The sequence below is a fragment of the Heptranchias perlo genome, chromosome 5 (genome assembly GCF_035084215.1).
Source record: "Heptranchias perlo isolate sHepPer1 chromosome 5, sHepPer1.hap1, whole genome shotgun sequence".
Taxonomy (NCBI): Eukaryota; Metazoa; Chordata; class Chondrichthyes; order Hexanchiformes; family Hexanchidae; genus Heptranchias; species Heptranchias perlo.
The window spans coordinates 65,733,783-65,753,537 of record NC_090329.1 but is presented as its reverse complement, the minus strand read 5'-3'; the positions used below and the strand labels follow the sequence as shown (position 1 = coordinate 65,753,537).

The 19,755-nt window shown below is 44.4% G+C and overlaps 1 protein-coding gene across 1 annotated transcript in view; it reads left to right on the top strand.

The window, feature by feature from the left end:
- Positions 1–19,755, top strand: part of opn5 (opsin 5) — an 87,021-nt gene that overhangs the window by 14,558 nt on the left and 52,708 nt on the right. Inside the window, exon 2 of the mRNA XM_067983788.1 lies at positions 15,814–15,933. Within this exon, the coding sequence (XP_067839889.1) occupies positions 15,814–15,933 (120 nt within the window). The remainder of the gene's footprint in view (positions 1–15,813; positions 15,934–19,755) is intronic.

Genomic DNA, 19,755 nt, shown 5'->3' with positions numbered 1-19,755 from the left:
TGACTGCAGCTACGGCGGCCCCCATCCGCAAGATGTACATCTGAGGGGGTCCGCAAGGTAGGTACATGTCTCCGGACCCTGGGGTAAGTGTGCAGGTTGGTGACTTCGACCATCAGGAGGAGGGTGGTGGAGGCCAAACTTTGTCCCAAGTGACAGAGCGGCCTCCTGCAATGGCTGAGGGTCTCCCCCGCCCCCCACCTGTCAAATGGACCATTGCAGCTGCCACAGGCTGACGGCTGCAACACGTCCATTTCAACTGGGACTGTTTCCCCCAATGTGTGAAACAGTCCCATGTTTATCCAAAATCACACACAGTCCCTTAATCAGGTCAGTTAATGGCCTGAACAAGCAAAGTAAATACACTCAAGTGGCATCCCGCTGGCTTTAATTGCCTGCGGGATTCCCACCAGCGGGGGCTGCGCACGCACCCCCGCACGTCAGCGCGGAACCCGGAAGTGGGTGGGATCGAGGCGCGATCCGGTCCCGCAACTGGATTTCGGGATTTTCGGGGCCCCCCCGCCAAGAACGCACCCGGTAGCGGGTGCTAAAATCGGGCCCAAGGCGTCAATGGCTATTTATGTTTCTCTGGAGTTTTTGCCAAAGTTACAGTGGGAAATTGAGGAATCCCAGTGGAAATTTCAAGATTGTGATGTCAATTTTAATCCTACCTGCCCGGCAGAAGGGTGGGCAGTTAAAAACTAGGAGGTTACTTACCGCTTAGAACTTGCCTCTTTTCTGTTGTCTCCAATATTAAACTGCAGGGTTCTGTAGGCAATTGAGTTGCCTGCCTAAAACTGGCAGGAGCCTCATGAATATATGACAATTAGGGTCCTATTGAGTTAGTAGGATCCTGATGGCATTTTAATTGGGTCCTGAGCGGGGTAGCTGCCTGCCCTGGTTTCTGCCAGGCGGGTATGGTTAAAACTGACCCCACAATCTCGAAATATGCTCATGACACAAAATTAGGAGCTTTAGCAAACAATGAGGAGGACTGCAGAAAACTTCAGGAGGACGTAGCTTAGCAGAATTGGCAAATAGGTGGCAGCAGGGATGGATTGATACATGGTCCAGGCGGGAAGTGGACCAGCAGCATTTAAATGAGGCCCAGCGGTTAAAATTGCTGTGGCCTTCTGCTGCCTCTGGTGGGTGGGAAATCTCCCACTGGAAACTCGCTCCGAGTTATGAATCACCTCCATGTACCCAAGTCCAAATCATACATGTGTATTGAGAACAAAAATGGACCCAGTGGTGCTCCCTGACGTACACCACTTCTAATCATTCTCCAGTCCGAGCTTGCACCAAATTCTTATTTCCTGTCCATCAACCAACTTTATATCCAAGCTGCTTCATTTTCTGCAAGAGTTAGATGTGAGAAGGGTTCTTCTCACATCCAGGGCTTCCTCCCCAGAGGATGGCAGTGTACCAAGCCTGGCAGGATGTGACAATGCTGTCTACAGTATCTGCAGGATATGGGAATATGCAGAGGGTGGGACACTTTAAAGAATCTGGTATGGTAAGACTACCCAGCGCTATCATAGATCAGGTAGATGGCCATAAAGATTCTATGTAACAAAAATGGTGAACTTTTTTTCATTCACTGCTTGCCCACGGCAAGTCCTCACAACCGTACAACTCTGTTATTGCATCTCATGCATAGATCTCAACAAAGCACGTGGTCTAGGTGTAATATACTATTGAAAAAACCTTGCCTCATTCATACCTTCTAAGGGTCTCACACATAAAATTATTGCTACACAACCTAGATACATGATACCCGATAACCTAGATACATAAGACCATAAGACCATAAGAGAAAGGAGCAGGAGTAGGCCATTCGGCCCCTCGAGCCTGCTGCACCATTCAGTGAGATCATGGCTGATCTGATTTTTACCTCAACTCCACTTTCCTGCCTTTTCCCCATATCCTTTGACTCTCTTGCTGATCAAAAATGTGTCCAGCTCAGCCTTGAATGTATTCAATGACTCAACCTCCACAGCTTTTTGGGGTAAAGAATTCCAAAGATTCAGAACCCTCTGGGAGAAGAAATTCCTCCTCATTTCCATCTTAAACGGGCAACCCCTTATTCTGAGAATATGCCCCTAGTTTTAGATTCCCCATGAGGGGTAACATCCTCTCAGCATCTATCCTATCGAGTCCCCTCAGAATCTTGTATGTTTCAATAAGATCTCCTCTCATTCTTCTAAACTCCAATGAGTATAGACACAACCTGTTCAATCTTTCCTCATAAGACAACCCTTCCATACCCGGAATCAACCTAGTGAACCTTCTCTGAACTGCTTCCAATGCAAGTATGTCCTTCCTTAAATAAGGGCACCAGAACTGTACGCAGTACTCCAGGTGTGGTGTCACCAGCACCCTGTACAGTTGTAGCATGATTTCCCTGCTTTTATACTCCATCCCCCTAGAAATAAAGGCCAATATTCCGTTTGCCTTCTGGATTACCTGCTGCACCTGTATGTTGATTTTTTGTGTTTCATGTACGAGGACACCCAGATCCATCTGTACCGCAACATTTCACATAGGAATCTACATAGGAACATAGGAACAGGAGTAGGCCATTCAGCCCCTTGTGCCTGCTCTGCCATTTGATAAGATCATGGCTGATCTGTGATCTAACTCCATATACCTGCCTTTGGCCCATATCCCTTAATACCTTTGGTTGCCAAAAAGCTATCTATCTCAGATTTAAATTTAGCAATTGAGCTAGTATCAATTGCTGTTTGCGGAAGAGAGTTCCAAACTTCTACCACCCTTTGTGTGTGGAAATGTTTTCTAATCTCGCTCCTGAAAGGTCTGGCTCTAATTTTTAGACTGTGCCCCCTACTCCTAGAATCCCCAACCAGCGGAAATAGTTTCTCTCTATCCACCCTATCCGTTCCCCTTAATATCTTATAAACTTCGATCAGATCACCCCTTAACCTTCTCAACTCCAGAGAATACAACCCTAATTTGTGTAACCTCTCCTCGTAACTTAACCCTTGAAGTCCGGGTATCATTCTAGTAAACCTACGCTGCACTTCCTCCCACGGCCAATATGTCCTTCTGAAGATGCGGTGCCCAGAACTGCTCACAGTACTCCAGGTGTGGTCTAACCAGGGTTTTGTATAGCTGCAGCATAACTTCTGCCCCCTTTGTACTCCAGTCCTCTAGATATAAAGGCCAGCATTCCATTAGCCTTATTGATTATTTTCTGCACCTGTTCATGACACTTCAATAATCTATGTACCTGAACCCCTAAGTCCCTTTGGACATCCACTGTTTTTAACTTTTTACCATTTAGAAAGTACCCTCTTCTATCCTTTATTGATCCAAAGTGGATGACCTCACATTTGTCTACATTGAATTCCATTTGCCACAGTTTTGCCTATTCACCTAATCTATCAATATCGCTTTGTAATTTTATGTTTTTATCTACACTGCTTACAATGCCCCCAATCTTTGTGTCATCGGCAAACTTAGATATGAGACTTTCTATGCCTTCATCTAAGTCGTTAATAAATATTGTGAATAATTGAGGCCCCAAGACAGATCCCTGTGGGACTCCACTAGTCACATCCTGCCAATGTGAGTACCTACCCATTATCCCTACTCTCTGTCGCTTTTCACTCAGCCAACTTCCTAACCAAGTCCATACTTTTCCCTCGATTCTTAGCTAACAGTCTCTTATGTGGGACCTTATCAAATGCCTTCTGGAAGTCCATATAAATAACATCCATTGACATTCCCCTGTCCACTACTTTAGTCACCTCTTCAAAAAATTCAATCAGGTTTGTCAGGCACGACCTACCTTTCACAAATCCATGCTGGTTCTCTCTGATTAACTGAAAATTCTCGAGGTGTTCAGTCACCCTATCCTTAATTATAGACTCCAGCATTTTCCCCACAACAGATGTTAGGCTAACTGGTCTATAATTCCCTGGTTTCCCTCTCTCTCCTTTCTTAAAAAGCAGAGTGACATGTGCAATTTTCCAATCTAGAGGGACAGTTCCTGAATCTAGAGAACTTTGAAAGATTATAGTTAGGGCATTTGCAATGTGCTTACCTACTTCCTTTAAAACCCTGGGATGGAAACCATCTGGTCCTGGGAATTTGTCACTCTTTAGTGCTATTATTTTCTTCATTACTGCTGCTTTACTTATGTTAATTTTATTGAGTCCCTGTCCCCGATTCACTATTAGTTTTCTTGGGATTTCCTGCATGCTTTCCTCTTTTTCTACTGTAAATACTGATGCAAAGTAATTGTTCAACATGTCCGCCATTTCCCCATTGTCAATGACAATATCCCCACTTTCAGTATTTAAGGGGCCAACACTGCTCCTGACCACCCTCTTTTTCCTAATGTAACTATAAAAGTTCTTCGTATTGGTTTTGATATCCCTTGCAAGTTTCTTTTCACACTTTTTTTCTAGCTCTTACTATCTGTTTTGTGACCCTTTGTTGATCTTTGTATCTTTCCCATTCACCAGGATCTGTGCCATTTTTTGCCTTTTTGTATGTCCTTTCCTTAGGTCTTATACTGTCCCTTACCTCTTTCGTTGTCCATGGCTGTTTTTTTGGCAAGTAGAGTTCTTGCCCCTCAGGGGTATAAACCGATTCTGTATCACGTTAAATGTTTCTTTAAACATTTCCCACTGATCATCAGTCGTTTCACCCATTAACAGATTTGCCCAGTTTACTGTGGACAGTCTCTGTCTCATCCCATTGAAGCCGGCCTTACCCAAGTCTAGAATCTTAGCAGCTGATTCACTTTTTACCCTTTCAAATATTACATTGAACTCGATCATGTTATGCTCGCTATTGGATAGATGTTCATGCACGGTTAAGCTGTTAACTAAATCTGGTTCATTACTCGTTACCAAATCTAGTATGGCTTGACCCCTTGTTGCCTCTAGGACATACTGCTGTAGAAAACTATCCCGGACACACTCAAGAAATTCACTACCATTCTGACAGTTGCTAATCTGCTTTTCCCAATCTATGTGAAGGTTAATGTCCCCCATTAAGACCACTGTGCCTTTGTTACACACTTGTCTAATCTCTGCATTTATACAATCTAGCACTTCAGAGCTGCTGCCAGGGGTCCTATATACAACTCCCACTATAGTCTTAGATCCTTTCCTATTTCTCAATTCAACCCATAAGGTCTCTGTTGGCTGCTTACCTCTCGTTATATCCTCCTTTATCATTGAAGTGATTTCATCTCTAATCATTAAGGATACTCCTCCCCCTCTTCCATTTTCCCTATCTCTCCTGTGGACCTTATAACCCGGTATATTTAGTTCCCAATCCTGACTATCCTCCAGCCATTTTGTAGTATTTCTCCATTCAAATAATATTTTGCTTTTTTATTTCTCCTCCTAAAGTGGATGACTTCACATTTTCCCACATTATATTCCAAATAATGAATCCAAATTCACTTTCTGACACACATTTTGGCCTGTCAGTTGGGCACGTGTGCACCTGCCCCTTCAACTTGCAGCTACTTTTCTCCTTGTACCATAAGACGGGACAAAATTCATGGGAGCAGATCCCACTTGGAAAAAGGCTCACAAATCACAGGCCCTCGATTCCTCTTGGAAGAAGCTGTGACCAAAATGTTTGTTTAGGTTTAGCTTGGTGGCAATCCCTTTAAATCCAGTCAGTTTAAAACCAACTGCAGTTAAGATAAAACTAATAAACCGATATCCCAGCTGGAATCAGTATAAATGGGATAAAGACTACTGCTTATAAGGAGGATAAACACCAACATGGACGGGTTGCACTAAACTGCTTGTTTCCATGTTGTAATTTCCAGGCAATTCTATGTAAAATGTTTTGAGGGTGGTTTGTTCTGGTTTTTGAACTGTCGGATAGAGGGGAGAAACAAGCTATTTTTGAACGCAGGTTGTGCAGTTTGTTCAGTTTAATGTATAATAGCCAATTATTTTTGAATCCAAAGTGAATTATGAAAATCCAAACAAACCATGGCAACCATTAAAAGAATATCTAAGTAGCAGGACCTGTACATTGAACTGAGTTAATAGAAAATAGTCAAACTGATTTGAATCTTCACAGGAAAAGATAAGGTAGATTATCTTGCTCTCATAGTCAAAAAAGGATTTTTTATATATATATATGTTATCTATAAAAGAATAACTTATCATTAGATTGCAACTCTTTTATTGCTTTTCCACTCGAGGAGTTAGGTAATCGACTTTCTACTGTAAATGCATAACTATTATATAAATTGGAACATGGGAATATAGGAACAGGAGTAGGCCATTTAGCCCCTCGAGCCTGTTCCACCATTAAATGTGATCATGGCTGATCTGTGACCTAACTCCATGTACCCGCCCTAGCCCCATATCCCTTAATACCTTTGGTTAACAAAAATCTATCAATCTCAGACTTAAAATTAACCTTTGAGCTAGCACCAACAGCCATTTGTGGAAGAGAGTTCCAAACTTCTACTACCCTTTTCGTGTAGAAATGTTTTCTAACTTGATTCCTGAAAGTCCTGGCACTAATTTTTCGGCTGTGTCCCCTAGTCCTACAGTTACCCTTAATATCTAGAAAACTTCGATCAAATCTCCCCTTAATCTTCTAAATTCCAGGGAATGCCACCCTAGTTTGTAATTTCTTGCTCCTTGTAATTTAACCCTTGGAGTCCAGGTATTATTCTAGTAAATCTACGCTGCACTCCCTCCAAAGCCAACATATCTTTCCTTAGGTGCGGTGCCCAGAATTGAACACAGTACTCCAGGTGTGGTCTAACCAGGGCTTTGTATAGCTGTAGCATAAATTCTACCTCCTTGTTTTCTAGTCCTCTAGATATAAAGGCCAGCATTCCATTAGCCTTTTTGATTATTTTCTGTACCTGTCCATGACACTTTAATGATCTATGTACATGGACCCCTAAGACTCTTTGGACCTCCAGTGTTTCGAGCTTTTCACCATTTAGAAAGTACTCTGATCTATCCTTTTTAGGTCCAAGGTGGATGAGCTCACACTTGCCTACATAGAAATCCATTTGTCACAGTTTTGCCCATTCACTTAATCTATTATCTCTCTGTAATTTTATGCTTCCATCTACACTGCTTACCAATGCTGCCTATCTTTGTGTCACTGGCAAACTTGGATATGTGGCTCTCTGTCCCGTCATCTAAGTCATAATAAATACAGTGAATAGTTGAGGCCCCAGCACAGATCCCTGTGGGACACCACTAGTCACATCCTGCCAATTTGAGTACCTGCCCATTATCCCTACTCTCTGTCTCCTGCCACTCAGCCAATTTCTTAACCTGATCAATAATTTGCCCTCAATTCCATGAGCTTCAACTTTAGCTCGCAGTCTCTTATGAGGGTCTTTATTGAATGCCTTCTGGAAGTCCATATAAACAACTTCCATAGACATTCCCCTGTCCACTACTTTAGTCACCTCTTCAAAATATTCAATCAGGTTTGTCAGGCATGACCTACTCTACACAAATCCATGCTGACTCTCTTTGATCAGCTGAAAACTTTCAAGGTGTTCAGTCACTCTATCCTTAATTATAGACTCTAGTATAGATTCTAAACTCTATTATTTCATGTGTTCATTGTTTGTTTACTGAATTTACTTATTGTTTTAAACTTAAAACCAGAAATCTGATTTGATGCCCTACCATTTTGAGAAACTGGAATGGAATCCTGTGAAGGCATTTGATGAATTCTAATAGCTTAAAAATAATTACCAAGACAACACTAGCTGTTTGTTTCACTGGGAGCATTTCTGAAAGCTCAGACCTCATGGCTAAGGTAGATACTCTCAAAGGTATAGGAGCTGAGACTCACCCATGAGAGTGATCTAAAATAAACTGTAAGGAGTCGCACAACAACAGGTTATAGTCGAACAGCTTTATTTGAAATCACAAGCTTTCGGAGCTTTGCTCCTTCGTCAGGTGAGTGAAGAGTTGCATAAAGGCACAGCATATATAGTCAGAGAACAATGCCTGGTGATTACAGATAATCTTTCTAACTGCCCTTTATCACACCTCGGCAGAGAGATAATCACAGCAATCAAAGGAGTGAATGGTGTTCAGACAGGTTTGTCAGGGAAACATTACATCCAAGAATACTGAGGTGGGGTCACAAGGGGTCAAATCAGAAAGACAGAGAGAGAGAGAGAGACCAGAAAGACAGAGAGAGAGGGAGAATGACCAGTTGTATTAAAAACAGATAACTTTTTTTCGCTGGAAATCGCAGCAGGTCCGGCTGCATCTGTGTATGGAAAACAAGCCAACTACGACTTGAGTCTGGATGACTCTATGTCAGGTGGGGTTACATGTAGCGTCACATGAACCCAAGATCCCAGTTGAGGCCGTCCTCATGGGTGCGGAACTTGGCTATCGATTTCTGCTCGACGATTTTGCGTTGTCGTGTGTCTCGAAGGCTTGGAGAACGCTTACCCGAAGATCGGAGGCTGAATGTCCTTGACTGCTGAAGTGTTCCCCGACTGGGAGGGAACCCTCCTGTCTGGCGATTGTTGTGCGGTGACCGTTCATCCGTTGTCGCAGTGTCTGCATGGTCTTGCCAATGTACCATGCTTTGGGGCATCCTTTCCTGCAACGTATGAGGTAGACAACGTTGGCCGAGTCACAGGAGTATGAACCATGTACCTGGTGGGTGGTGTCCTCTCGTGTGATGGTGGTATCTGTGTCAATGATCTGGCATGTCTTGCAGAGGTTACCGTGGCAGGGTTGTGTGGTGTCGTGGAAGCTGTTCTCCTGAAAGCTGGGTAATTTGCTGAGAACGATGGTCTGTTTGAGGTTAGGTGGCTGCTTGAAGGCGAGTAGTGGAGGTGTGGGGATGGCCTTAGCGAGGTGTTCGTCGTCATCGATGACATGTTGAAGGCTGCGAAGAACATGGCGTAGTTTCTCCGCTCCGGGGAAGTACTGGACGACGAAGGGTACTCTGTTGGTTGTGTCCCGTGTTTGCCTTCTGAGGAGGTCTATGCGATTTTTCGCTGTGGCCCATCAGAACTCCGATCTTCGGGTAAACGTTCTCCAAGGCGGCCTTCGAGACACACGACAACGCAAAATCGTCGAGCAGAAATTGATAGCCAAGTTCCGCACCCATGAGGACGGCCTCAACTGGGATCTTGGGTTCATGTCACGCTACACGTAACCCCACCTGACATAGAGTCATCCAGACTCGAGTCGTAATTGGCTTGTTTTCCATACACAGATGCGGCCGGACCTGCTGCGATTTCCAGTGAAAAAAAGTTATCTGTTTTTAGTACAACTGGTTATTCTCTCTCTCTCTCTCTCTCTCTCTCTCTCTGTCTTTCTGGTCTCTCTCTCTCTCTCTCTCTCTCTCTGTCTTTCTGATTTGATGTGGAGATGCCGGTGATGGACTGGGGTTGACAAATGTAAGGAATCTTACAACACCAGGTTATAGTTCAACTGTTTTATTTGAAAATCACAAGCTTTAGGAGGCTTTCTCCTTCGTCAGGTGAGTGTCATGAACACCTCGCTAAGGCCATCTCCACACCTCCACTACTCGCCTTCAAACAGCCACCTAACCTCAAACAGACCATCGTTCTCAGCAAATTACCCAGCTTTCAGGAGAACAGCGTCCACGACACCACACAACCCTGCCACGGCAAACTCTGCAAGACATGCAAGATCATTGACACAGATACCACCATCACACGAGAGGACACCACCCACCAGGTACATGGTTCATACTCCTGTGACTCGGCCAACGTTGTCTACCTCATACGTTGCAGGAAAGGATGCCCCAGAACATGGTACATCGGCGAGACCATGCAGACTCACCTGACGAAGGAGAAAGCCTCCGAAAGCATGTGATTTTCAAATAAAACAGTTGGACTATAACCTGGTGTTGTAAGATTCCTTACATTTCTGATTTGACCCCTTGTGACCCCAACTCAGTATTCTTGGATGTAATGTTTCCCTGACAAACCTGTCGGAACACCATTCACTCCTTTGATTGCTGTGATTATCTCTCTGCCAAGATGTGATAAAGGGCAGTTAGAAAGATTATCTGTAATCACCAGACATTGTTCTCTGACTATATATGCTGTGCCTTTATGCAACTCTTCACTCACCTGACGAAGGAGCAAAGCTCCGAAAGCTTGTGATTTCAAATAAAGCTGTTCGACTATAACCTGGTGTTGTGCGGCTCCTTACAATTGTCCACCCCAGTCCATCACCAGCATCTCCACATCATAAAATAAACTGGATTAAGAAGAATAGAAAATACCCAAAAACGTAACTGGGGCCCCGCTGGAAATCCTGGCATGGTGTAGGGGAAAGCAGAGCGGGCTTAAAAGGATATAAAGAATACTCTCCTTTATTTTCTCTGATATCTCCCTGCAGTTTAATTATTCTGGAAACAAGTTTTCAGCTTGATTGGAAAGTCACTCTTTAATGTAAGTGTTCTTAGTGGTATTTTAAGGTTTGCAATGCTGATTATATAAAGTCCTGAATAGAATTCATATGATTACCCATCATGTTTTCTTTTTTCCAAACCAATTTTGACCAGGGATTGTCATTTTCAATGCTAATGATTGGCCACTCCTCCTCAGTGCTTGAACTCGATAAGGGTGATGGCAGCACAAAGCATACTGGAATTAGTATCAGCCTGGCTCAGTTGGTAGCACTCTTGCCTCTGCATCAAAATGTTACAGTTCAAGCTCCACTATAGGATTTAAGAAGATAATCTAGACTGTACTGCATTGTTAGAGGTGCTGTCATTCAGATGAGATTTAAACCATAAACTGTCCCCCTATTGAGTTAGGTGTGAAAGATCCTTTGGGAATTAGTGATTGAAGCAGTATTTAGGTTATGATTTGGTACTGTAACACTCAGTAGCATAATACATGTTTAGCCCTGTGGCACTATGAAATACCGTTTGTATCTGCTAAGACAATACTAATAATTGGATTTAAACTATTTGGCTGAATGCCAGATTCCTTAACAGTGTCAACCACTTTAGCTGTGGATTCAATACCTTTGCAGACACTGTTTATCACTGGCTAAATATATTCCATGTCATTTATTTTTGCCATAACATTGCATATCTTGTCTTCTCTTTAATCCCTTGGGGCAATTTTAGTAATTCATGCATCTGACATGAAATTATCTATACATGTTTGACTGTCATTTGGTTTGCAATTTTACCCCTTTTGGGACGACTTACCTCTAAGGGACCACATCCTTTTAAATTTCACCTCAGGCACAATTTTCCAGTTCCACCGTTAGGGCCGCTCACATCAGAGCCACTGGCAGTGCTGTGCCCATGGTGGAGTTTGGCTGCAGCTCAGATGACAACATTCAATAGAACCTTGTCACTGCGTTCCTGGTGAATCAGAAGATATGCACAGATTAATTCATCAGACAAATCCACGTATTTGCCCCTCTGCTTGTCTTTGCAGATGGGAGGTCATCAGTGGGTGGGCACATTCATCCTGTGGTGCAGCCTCACCTGCCTGGAATTCCTCTGTTACTCCTCCTGGTCTTCTTCCATAAGGAACAAGTAAAGGGGGATTCTCATGGGGAAATTCACTGTGCCGCTATTGTGCACATACCAAAAAAAAGGCAAAAACCCTCCTCACCATCTAAGTGGAAGCTGGTAAAAAGAATAAAGACAATGCCGTCAAAAGGCTACTATACTTTTTCATCTAAGGGTCTTTAAAACCACTCTTTTTTTGTTCTTTCATGGGATGTGGGCGTCACTGGCGAGGCCGGCATTCATTGCCCATCCCTAATTGCCCTTGAGAAGGTGGTGGTGAGCCGCCTTCTTGAACCGCTGCAGTCCGTGTGGTGACGGTTCTCCCACAGTGCTGTTAGGAAGGGAGTTCCAGGATTTTGACCCAGTGACGATGAAGGAATGGTGATATATTTCCAAGTCGGGATGGTGTGTGACTTGGAGGGGAACGTGCAGGTGGTGTTGTTCCCATGTGCCTGCTGCCCTTGTCCTTCTAGGTGATACAGGTTGCAGGTTTGGGAGGTGCTGTCGAAGAAGCCTTGGCGAGTTGCTGCAATGCATCCTGTGGATGGTACACACTGCAGCCACGGTGCGCCGGTGGTGAAGGGAGTGAATGCTAAAGGTGGTGGATGGGGTGCCAATCAAGCGGGCTGCTTTGTCCTGGATGGTGTCGAGCTTCTTGAATGTTGTTGGAGCTGCACTCATCCAGGCAAGGGGAGAGTATTCCATCACACTCCTGACTTGTGCCTTGTGGATGGTGGAAAGGCTTTGGGGAGTCAGGAGGTGAGTCACTTGCTGCAGAATACCCAGACTCCGGCCTGCTCTTGTAGCCACACTATTGATGTGGCTGGTCCAGTTAAGTTTCTGGTCAATGGTGACCCCCAGGATGTTGATGGTGGGGGATTTGGTGATGGTAATGCTGTTGCATGTCAAGCGGAGGTGGTTAGACTCTCTCTTGTTGGAGATGGTTATTGCCTGGCACTTGTCCGGCGTGAATGTTACTTGCCACTTATCAGCCCAAGCCTGGATTTTGTCCAGGTCTTGCTGCATGCGGGCACGGACTGCTTCATTATCTGAGGGGTTGCGAATGGAACTGAACACTGTGCAGTCATCAGCGAACATCCCCATTTCTGACCTTGTGGTGGAGGGAAGGTCATTGATGAAGCAGCTGAAGATGGTTGGGCCTAGGACACTGCCCTGAGGAACTCCTGCAGCAATGTCCTGGGGCTGAAATGATTAGCCTCCAACATCCATTACCATCTTCCTTTGTACTAGGTATGACTCCAACCACTGGAGAGTTTTCCCCCTGATTCCCATTGACTTCAATTTTACTAGGGCTCTTTGGTGCCACACTCGCTCAAATGCTGCTTTGATGTCAAGGGCAGACACTCTCACCTCACCTCTGGAATTCAGCTCTTTTGTCCACGTTTGGACCAAGGCTGTAATGAGGTCTGGAGCCGAGTGGTCCTGGCGGAACCCAAACTGAGCATCGGTGAGCAGGTTATTGAAGAGCAGGTCAGAGGCTGGGTATTCTGCGGCGAATGACTCACCTCCTGACTCCCCAAAGCCTTTCCATCATCTACAAGGCACAAGTCAGGAGTGTGATGGAATACTCTCCCCTTGCCTGGATGAGTGCAGCTCCAACAACACTCAAGAAGCTCGACACCATCCAGGACAAAGCAGCCCGCTTGATTGACACCCCATCCACCATCCTAAACATTCACTCCCTTCACCACCAGTGCACCGTGGTTGCAGTGTGTACCATCCACAGGATGCACTGCAGCAACTCGCCAAGGCTTCTTCGACAGCACCTCCCATACCCGCGACCTCTACCGCCTAGAAGGACAAGAGCAGCAGATACATGGGAACAACACCACCTGCACGTTCCCCTCCAAGTCACACACCATCCCGACTTGGAAATATATCTCCATTCCTTCATCGTCACTGGGTCAAAATCCTGGAACTCCCTTCCTAACAGCACTGTGGGAGAACCGTCACCACACGGACTGCAGCGGTACAAGGCGGCTCACCACCACCTTCTCAAGGGCAATTAGGGATGGGAAATAAATGCCGGCTTCGCCAGCGACGCCCACATCCCATGAACGAATTTTAAAAAGTGCCGCTTGATAGCACTGTCGACGACACTTTCAATCACTTTGCTGATGATTGAGAGTAGACTGATGGGGCGATAATTGGCCAGATTGGATTTGTCCTTCCTTTTGTGGACAGGACATACCTGGGCAATTTTCCACATTGTTGGGTAGATACCAGTGTTGTAACTGTACTGGAACAGTTTGGCTAGAGGCGCGGCTAGTTCTGGAGCACAAGTCTTCACCACTACAGCCAGGATGTTGTCGGGGCCCAAAGCCTTTGTTTTATCCAGTGCACTCAGCCGTTTCTTGATATCACGTGGAGTGAATCGAATTGGCTGAAGACTGGTTTCTGTGATGGTGGGGATATCGGGAGGAGGCCGAGATGGATCATCCACTCGGCACTTCTGGCTGAAGGTGGTTGCAAATGCTTCAGCCTTGTCTTTTGCACTCACATGCTGGACTCCGCCATCATTGAGGATGAATATGTTTACAGAGCCTCCTCTTCCTGTTAGTTGTTTAATTGTCCACCACCATTCACGACTGGATGTGGCAGGACTGCAGAGCTTTGATCTGATCCGTTGGTTGTGGAATGGCTTAGCTCTGTCTGTAGCATGTTGCTTCCGCTGTTTAGCATGCATGTAATCCTGTGTTGTAACTTCACCAGGGTGGCACCTCATTTTTAGGTACGCCTGGTGCTGCTCCTGGCATGTTCTTCTACACTCCTCATTGAACCAGGGTTGATCCCCTGGCTTGTTGGTAATGGTAGAGTGAGGAATATGCTGGACCATGAGGTTACAGATTGTGCTGGAATACAAATCTGCTGCTGCTGATGGCCCACAGCGCTTCATGGATGCCCAGTTTTAAGCTGCTAGATCTGTTCTGAATCTACCCCATTTAGCACGGTGGTAGTGCCACACAACACGTTGGATGGTGTCCTCAGTGTGAAGATGGGACTTCGTCTCCACAAGGTCACTCCTACCAATACTGTCATGAACAGATGCATTTGCGACAGTTAGATTGGTGAGGACGAGGTCAAGTCGGTTTTTCCCTCGGTTTGGTTTGTTCACCACCTGCCGCAGCCCAGTCTGGCAGCTGTGTCCTCCAGGACTCAGCCAGCTTGGTCAGTAGTGGCGCTACCAAGCCACTCTTGGTGATGGACATTGAAGTCCCCAACCCAGAGTAAATTCTGTGCCCTTGCTACCCTCAGTGCTTCCTCCAAGTGGTGCTCAACATGGAGGAGGACTGATTCATCAGCTGAGGGAGGACAGTAAGTGGTAATCAGCAGGAGGTTTCCTTGCCCATGTTTGACCTGATGCCATGAGATTCCATGGGGTCCGGAGTCAATTTTGAGGACTCCCAGGGCCACTCCCCCCCTGACTGTATTTCACTGAACCGCCACCTCTGGTGGGTCTGTCCTTCTGGTGGGACAGGATATACCCAGGGATGGTGATTGAAGAGTCTGGGACATTGGCTGAAAGATATGATTCTGTGAGTATGGCTATGTCAGGCTGTTACTTGACTAGTCTGTGGGACAGCTCTCCCAATTTTGGCACAAGTCCCCAGATGTTCGTGAGGAGGACTTTGCAGCTCAACTGGGCTTGGTTTGCCTTTGTCGTGTCCGGTGCTTTGTGGTCCAATGCCAGGTGGTCCGTCCGGTTTTATTCTTATTATGACTTTTCGTATCGAGATTGTACAACTGAGTGGCTTGCTAGGCCATTTCAGAGGGCGATTAAGAATCAATCACATCGCTGTGGGTCTGGAGTCACATATAGGCCAGACCAGGTAAGGACGGTAGGTTTCCTTCCCTAAAGGACATCAGTGAACCAGATGGGTTTTTACGACAATCCGGTAGTTTCATGGCTACCATTACTGATACTTGTTTTTTTAAATTCCAGATGTTATTTAATTAAATGAATTTAATTTTGATAGCTTAGTCCCCCGCATCCCTGGATGCCCATTTTATGTGGGCAGGTGGATTCATGTGTAATGTGGAAATATTGGGCACAAGAAATGATGTCATTTTGGCTTACTTTGCTTGGCTCCACCTCTGTACTGGATCTCTGCCCATATTCCAATTGGCTATGCCCATTTTACACCCAATATTGTACATGAAAAAAATGCACAGTACAAAATCACTCCTCTCTAGCTTTAATTGCAAAATCTATGGAAATATTGTTCTTGTTAATGGCAAGGTAAATATAAGCATACTTTCTGTTCTTTTTTTAAGGATTTGTATCAACATTTGGAAATGGATATGTGATCTATACGTCAATCAAACAGCAGAAAAAGTTGAAACCTGCTAAACTGATGGCGGTAAACCTGGCAATTTGTGATTTTGGGATGTCAGGTAAATGAATTTATTTGAATTATACACTGTGAGGATCACAGTGAATTGTAGACTGTGGAACAAAAGGTGGGAGGATGGAGCAAGATGTGACACTTGCCTGATGAAAATCCCAAGAACGAAGAAACCAAAATTAATTGATCCCAGAGCGATTGATTACCTTTAAAAGTTTGGTCCTGTACTTCCGGTGGAGCACCTTTGGAAAATGTTTGGCCACTTATATTTGCTTCAATCGGTGCTGCTCCAAAGTCCACTTCCTCAGCGGGGCGAGTGCCTCTGTTGCACTGCTACAAGCGGGTGTTCACCCTGAATATTTAAATGTCCCAGTCCCTGAACTTTGAGACAGACTCAGCAGCAGGCCAAAGGGGCACTGTTACCTTCTGCCCCACCACACTTCTGGCCCATGGAAAGTGTCCATGGAATCTCCATGCTTGACTTTGAGAGGAATTATGGAGGAACTGATGAATGGCAGATTGCATGAATTAATTTAGAGTGAAGAGAGAATGATTTATTTATTTGTTTCCAGCGGCTTAAATAAAGTTATTTAATTAATAATTTATTCTTAAGTTGTCATTGCTGTGATGGGGAGATGGAAGTATTTATTTGAGGAGCAGGAGGACTATCTGGGAATCAGGTAAGGTCGCTGGGGGCACACAAGGTGAGTGGGGCTGGGTCTGTAATCATAAGTATGAACAAGTAAAGTCAGATGGACTTTTATTGGAGGCAACAATCAGCAATAAAGAAGAAATAGTGGGGCTGAAAATCCACAACCCTGTCCCTCTGCCAGAGCTATAGCGGAGCAGGATTGTGCCCTGCCCATGACCTAGGAGCCTCACCCCACCCAGTTTCCAGGATCAGACAATTAGTATAATATAGATGGGCAACAGTATCAGTGCATCTTGGATGCCTACTGTTGGGGGTGGGGAAAGGAAGCAAAATGCAGCTCCTTCCAACTGTTTGAGCAGAACCAATTTAAAACAGCAGACCATGTTTCAAATTGGCCCCCTTTATAAGTCAGCTGATTTTGCAAAGGCAGAAATTTATCTTCTAAAGTGTTCCAGGCCTTGACCTGACCTGGAACTCTCCTGTGGATCCCAGTTGTGCCATTCCACTCAAATGAACACCAATATCTTGCTGGCATTTATTTACGTTCGGGGCCGAGGATTCGGGAGCAGCAGGAATCTGGTGGATGACTCCATCCAACCCACCCAGCTCCTTTTCATATGTCACACTTCCAGGGGGAAGACCAAACTATTGCCCATCCCTATAACCCTTCAGGGCAGAGATCCGGTGTTACCAGGTCATTCCCTATTTCCCACCCCTCCCTGTCCTCTCCCACCCCTTTTACCTCAGCACTCCACGCAACATAATTATTGTTGCCAAGGTTATTAGAAATAAATCTCATTATCCTGCACCATTTCACCAAACCTCCTCTGGAGCAAGATACTTACCCATAACCTCAGCATTAGATAGTGCGTGGGACAGGGTGACTCCATTTAATAAACTGAAAAACATATATAAAAAAATAGAAAAGTGAGTTTTACCTGTGGGGAAAAAAGTATCAGGCAAATTCTAAATATCATAGTATACTTGACATCACACACTGACCCAGATTTTCCTGGGTTACATTTTAATAGCACATCTACATCGCAGGGCCCATTTTATGGCACCAAAGTCCCAGGAAATTATAATATAAGTGACTTACACCATTACTTACTCCATGCCACAGTTTCCTCGGACCTTTGTGCCACTCCTCCGTTTCCCTCACCAAAACAGTTGAACAGTTAATTATCATGGCTCCACCCCATTAAAATCACTGGTGATTGCAAATTTGTTGAATTAACACTACTGTGATCCCCGCTGCCACTTAGACAGTTGCAGAATGGCGCTTGTGGGCTCAGTATGTTTGTTGGAATCATAGGAATCGCAATGTAGCGTTAAATGAAGAAATGATTGTGTCGCCTCGTTAGATGCTATTTTTATTATTCATTGATGTAGTTCTAACAGTGTCCAGGCTCACTGGTGCAAAGTGCAAAACAATGAACAGAAATCTTGTAATCATGTACATATTTGAGGGGAATGAGTTGCCGGCCCCTTGGCTTAAACTACCATCCAGATGTGACATTGTTTTATATATAATTTGTGTCATTAAGCCCATGCATTGTGAATGTGGTCGTCAGTGATAACAATGTACCCATTTACACCTTATTGCAATCCAAGTAGTAACTCAGAAATAGCACAGGGATTTCAGACTAATAGCCTCTGTTTTCCATATTGTTCGTACAACCTCAATGGAAAGTGGTGGGGATGGGGGAGGGTCACTTTTCTATCTAATGAACTAATTTATTAAACTCATTCTGCCTACCAAATGATCTAAATATTAAAAATAAGTCTTTAAGGTGCCAGCTCTCTTTAATTTGAATTTGTGCTTGTTTCTGCCCATCAGACTTTAAACATCTATTTTAAACACTGCTGGATGCCAACAGTTTTACAAAAAGCATGTCAATAGAGAAATATGATCCAATAAATAATGCTCCCTTTTATTTGTCTGTGTTTCTGGTCTTTGTATTTGTGTGTACAGATGAACAGAGAGACTAAGCACTATCAAATCACAATGGATTTTTACTATGGCCATTGGCCCTGCCACTTCTGATTCGCTGTTGTGCTCACCGTAGCGTATTCTGATCAGTTCTCCTGTAAATCTTGACATAAATTTGCCACTGGGGGATCGAAGCGTACAACCATCTAACTTATGGCGTTCATCCCCAATATCACTGTTGCAGCAAATTCCGAGCCACTATTGTATAATAATGGAACAGAAACCATTACTTTATGACAATCATTTGCAACCTCCATCAGTGCACAAATGGGAATATAGATCGGTGATCCAACCCAAGAACTGGGAATGCAGCAATAGCAACAGTCATCTGGTTCTATGTTGTAGCTGGTAGGATTTGGGGAAAATGATGTGTTTTTTTTAGGGACATAAAAAGCCATTGGGCCCAGTAACCTTATCTCTTCGTAATAAACTCATTCTGCCTACTTATCGTCTCATCACGGATCTCAATCTCACCTCTTTCCAAAAATGCATTGATACCTCCTGAACTTATTTATACTATCCAATTGATTAGACTTCTCTGATAGCCTTTCAAGATCTTCCTCCATTTCATGGACTATTAGCTGAGGAGGATTTTAATTATAGTGCAGATTCCTGTTTGCCAGATCTGGAGCATTCTCATGTTATTGTCCAAGCTTGCACCCATTCTGTTTCCTATTGAGTCATTCTGATAAGAAAATTAACATTCTTAAAACATCACTAGAAGCTATTTAAAAGTTTGGAAAAAAAGCAAAATACTGCGAATGCTGGAAATCTGAAACAAAAACAGAAAATTCTTGAAACATTCAGCAGGTCAGGCAGCATCTGTGGAGAGAGAAACAGAGTTAACATTCCAGGTCGGTGACCTTCCATCAAAACTGCCACTGGGGTGACCCTGCCAATCTATTGAACTGGATAGCCTTGTCTTTTTGTTTGTCTAGTTCCATTGGGAAAGATATGATTTGCGTAGCCCTCCTGAATAGAACATCAGTGACCTTCTTGATGTAATGGTGACCAGCTGCCTGATGTGGCAAAGGTCACATATTGCTGCCTGGATGTAACCAGATGTAAATAAATTCAAGGCTGTGGTGATCTTGACTGATGCAGACAATTATGTTCTCCTGGTGGAAGTGGGATGCAGATCTTCAGCCAGCAGTTGGCATATTTCCCCATAACCCCCAAAGGGGAGTATAGCCAACTGAGGCTCTGACAGTCAGAAAAGTCTAAGT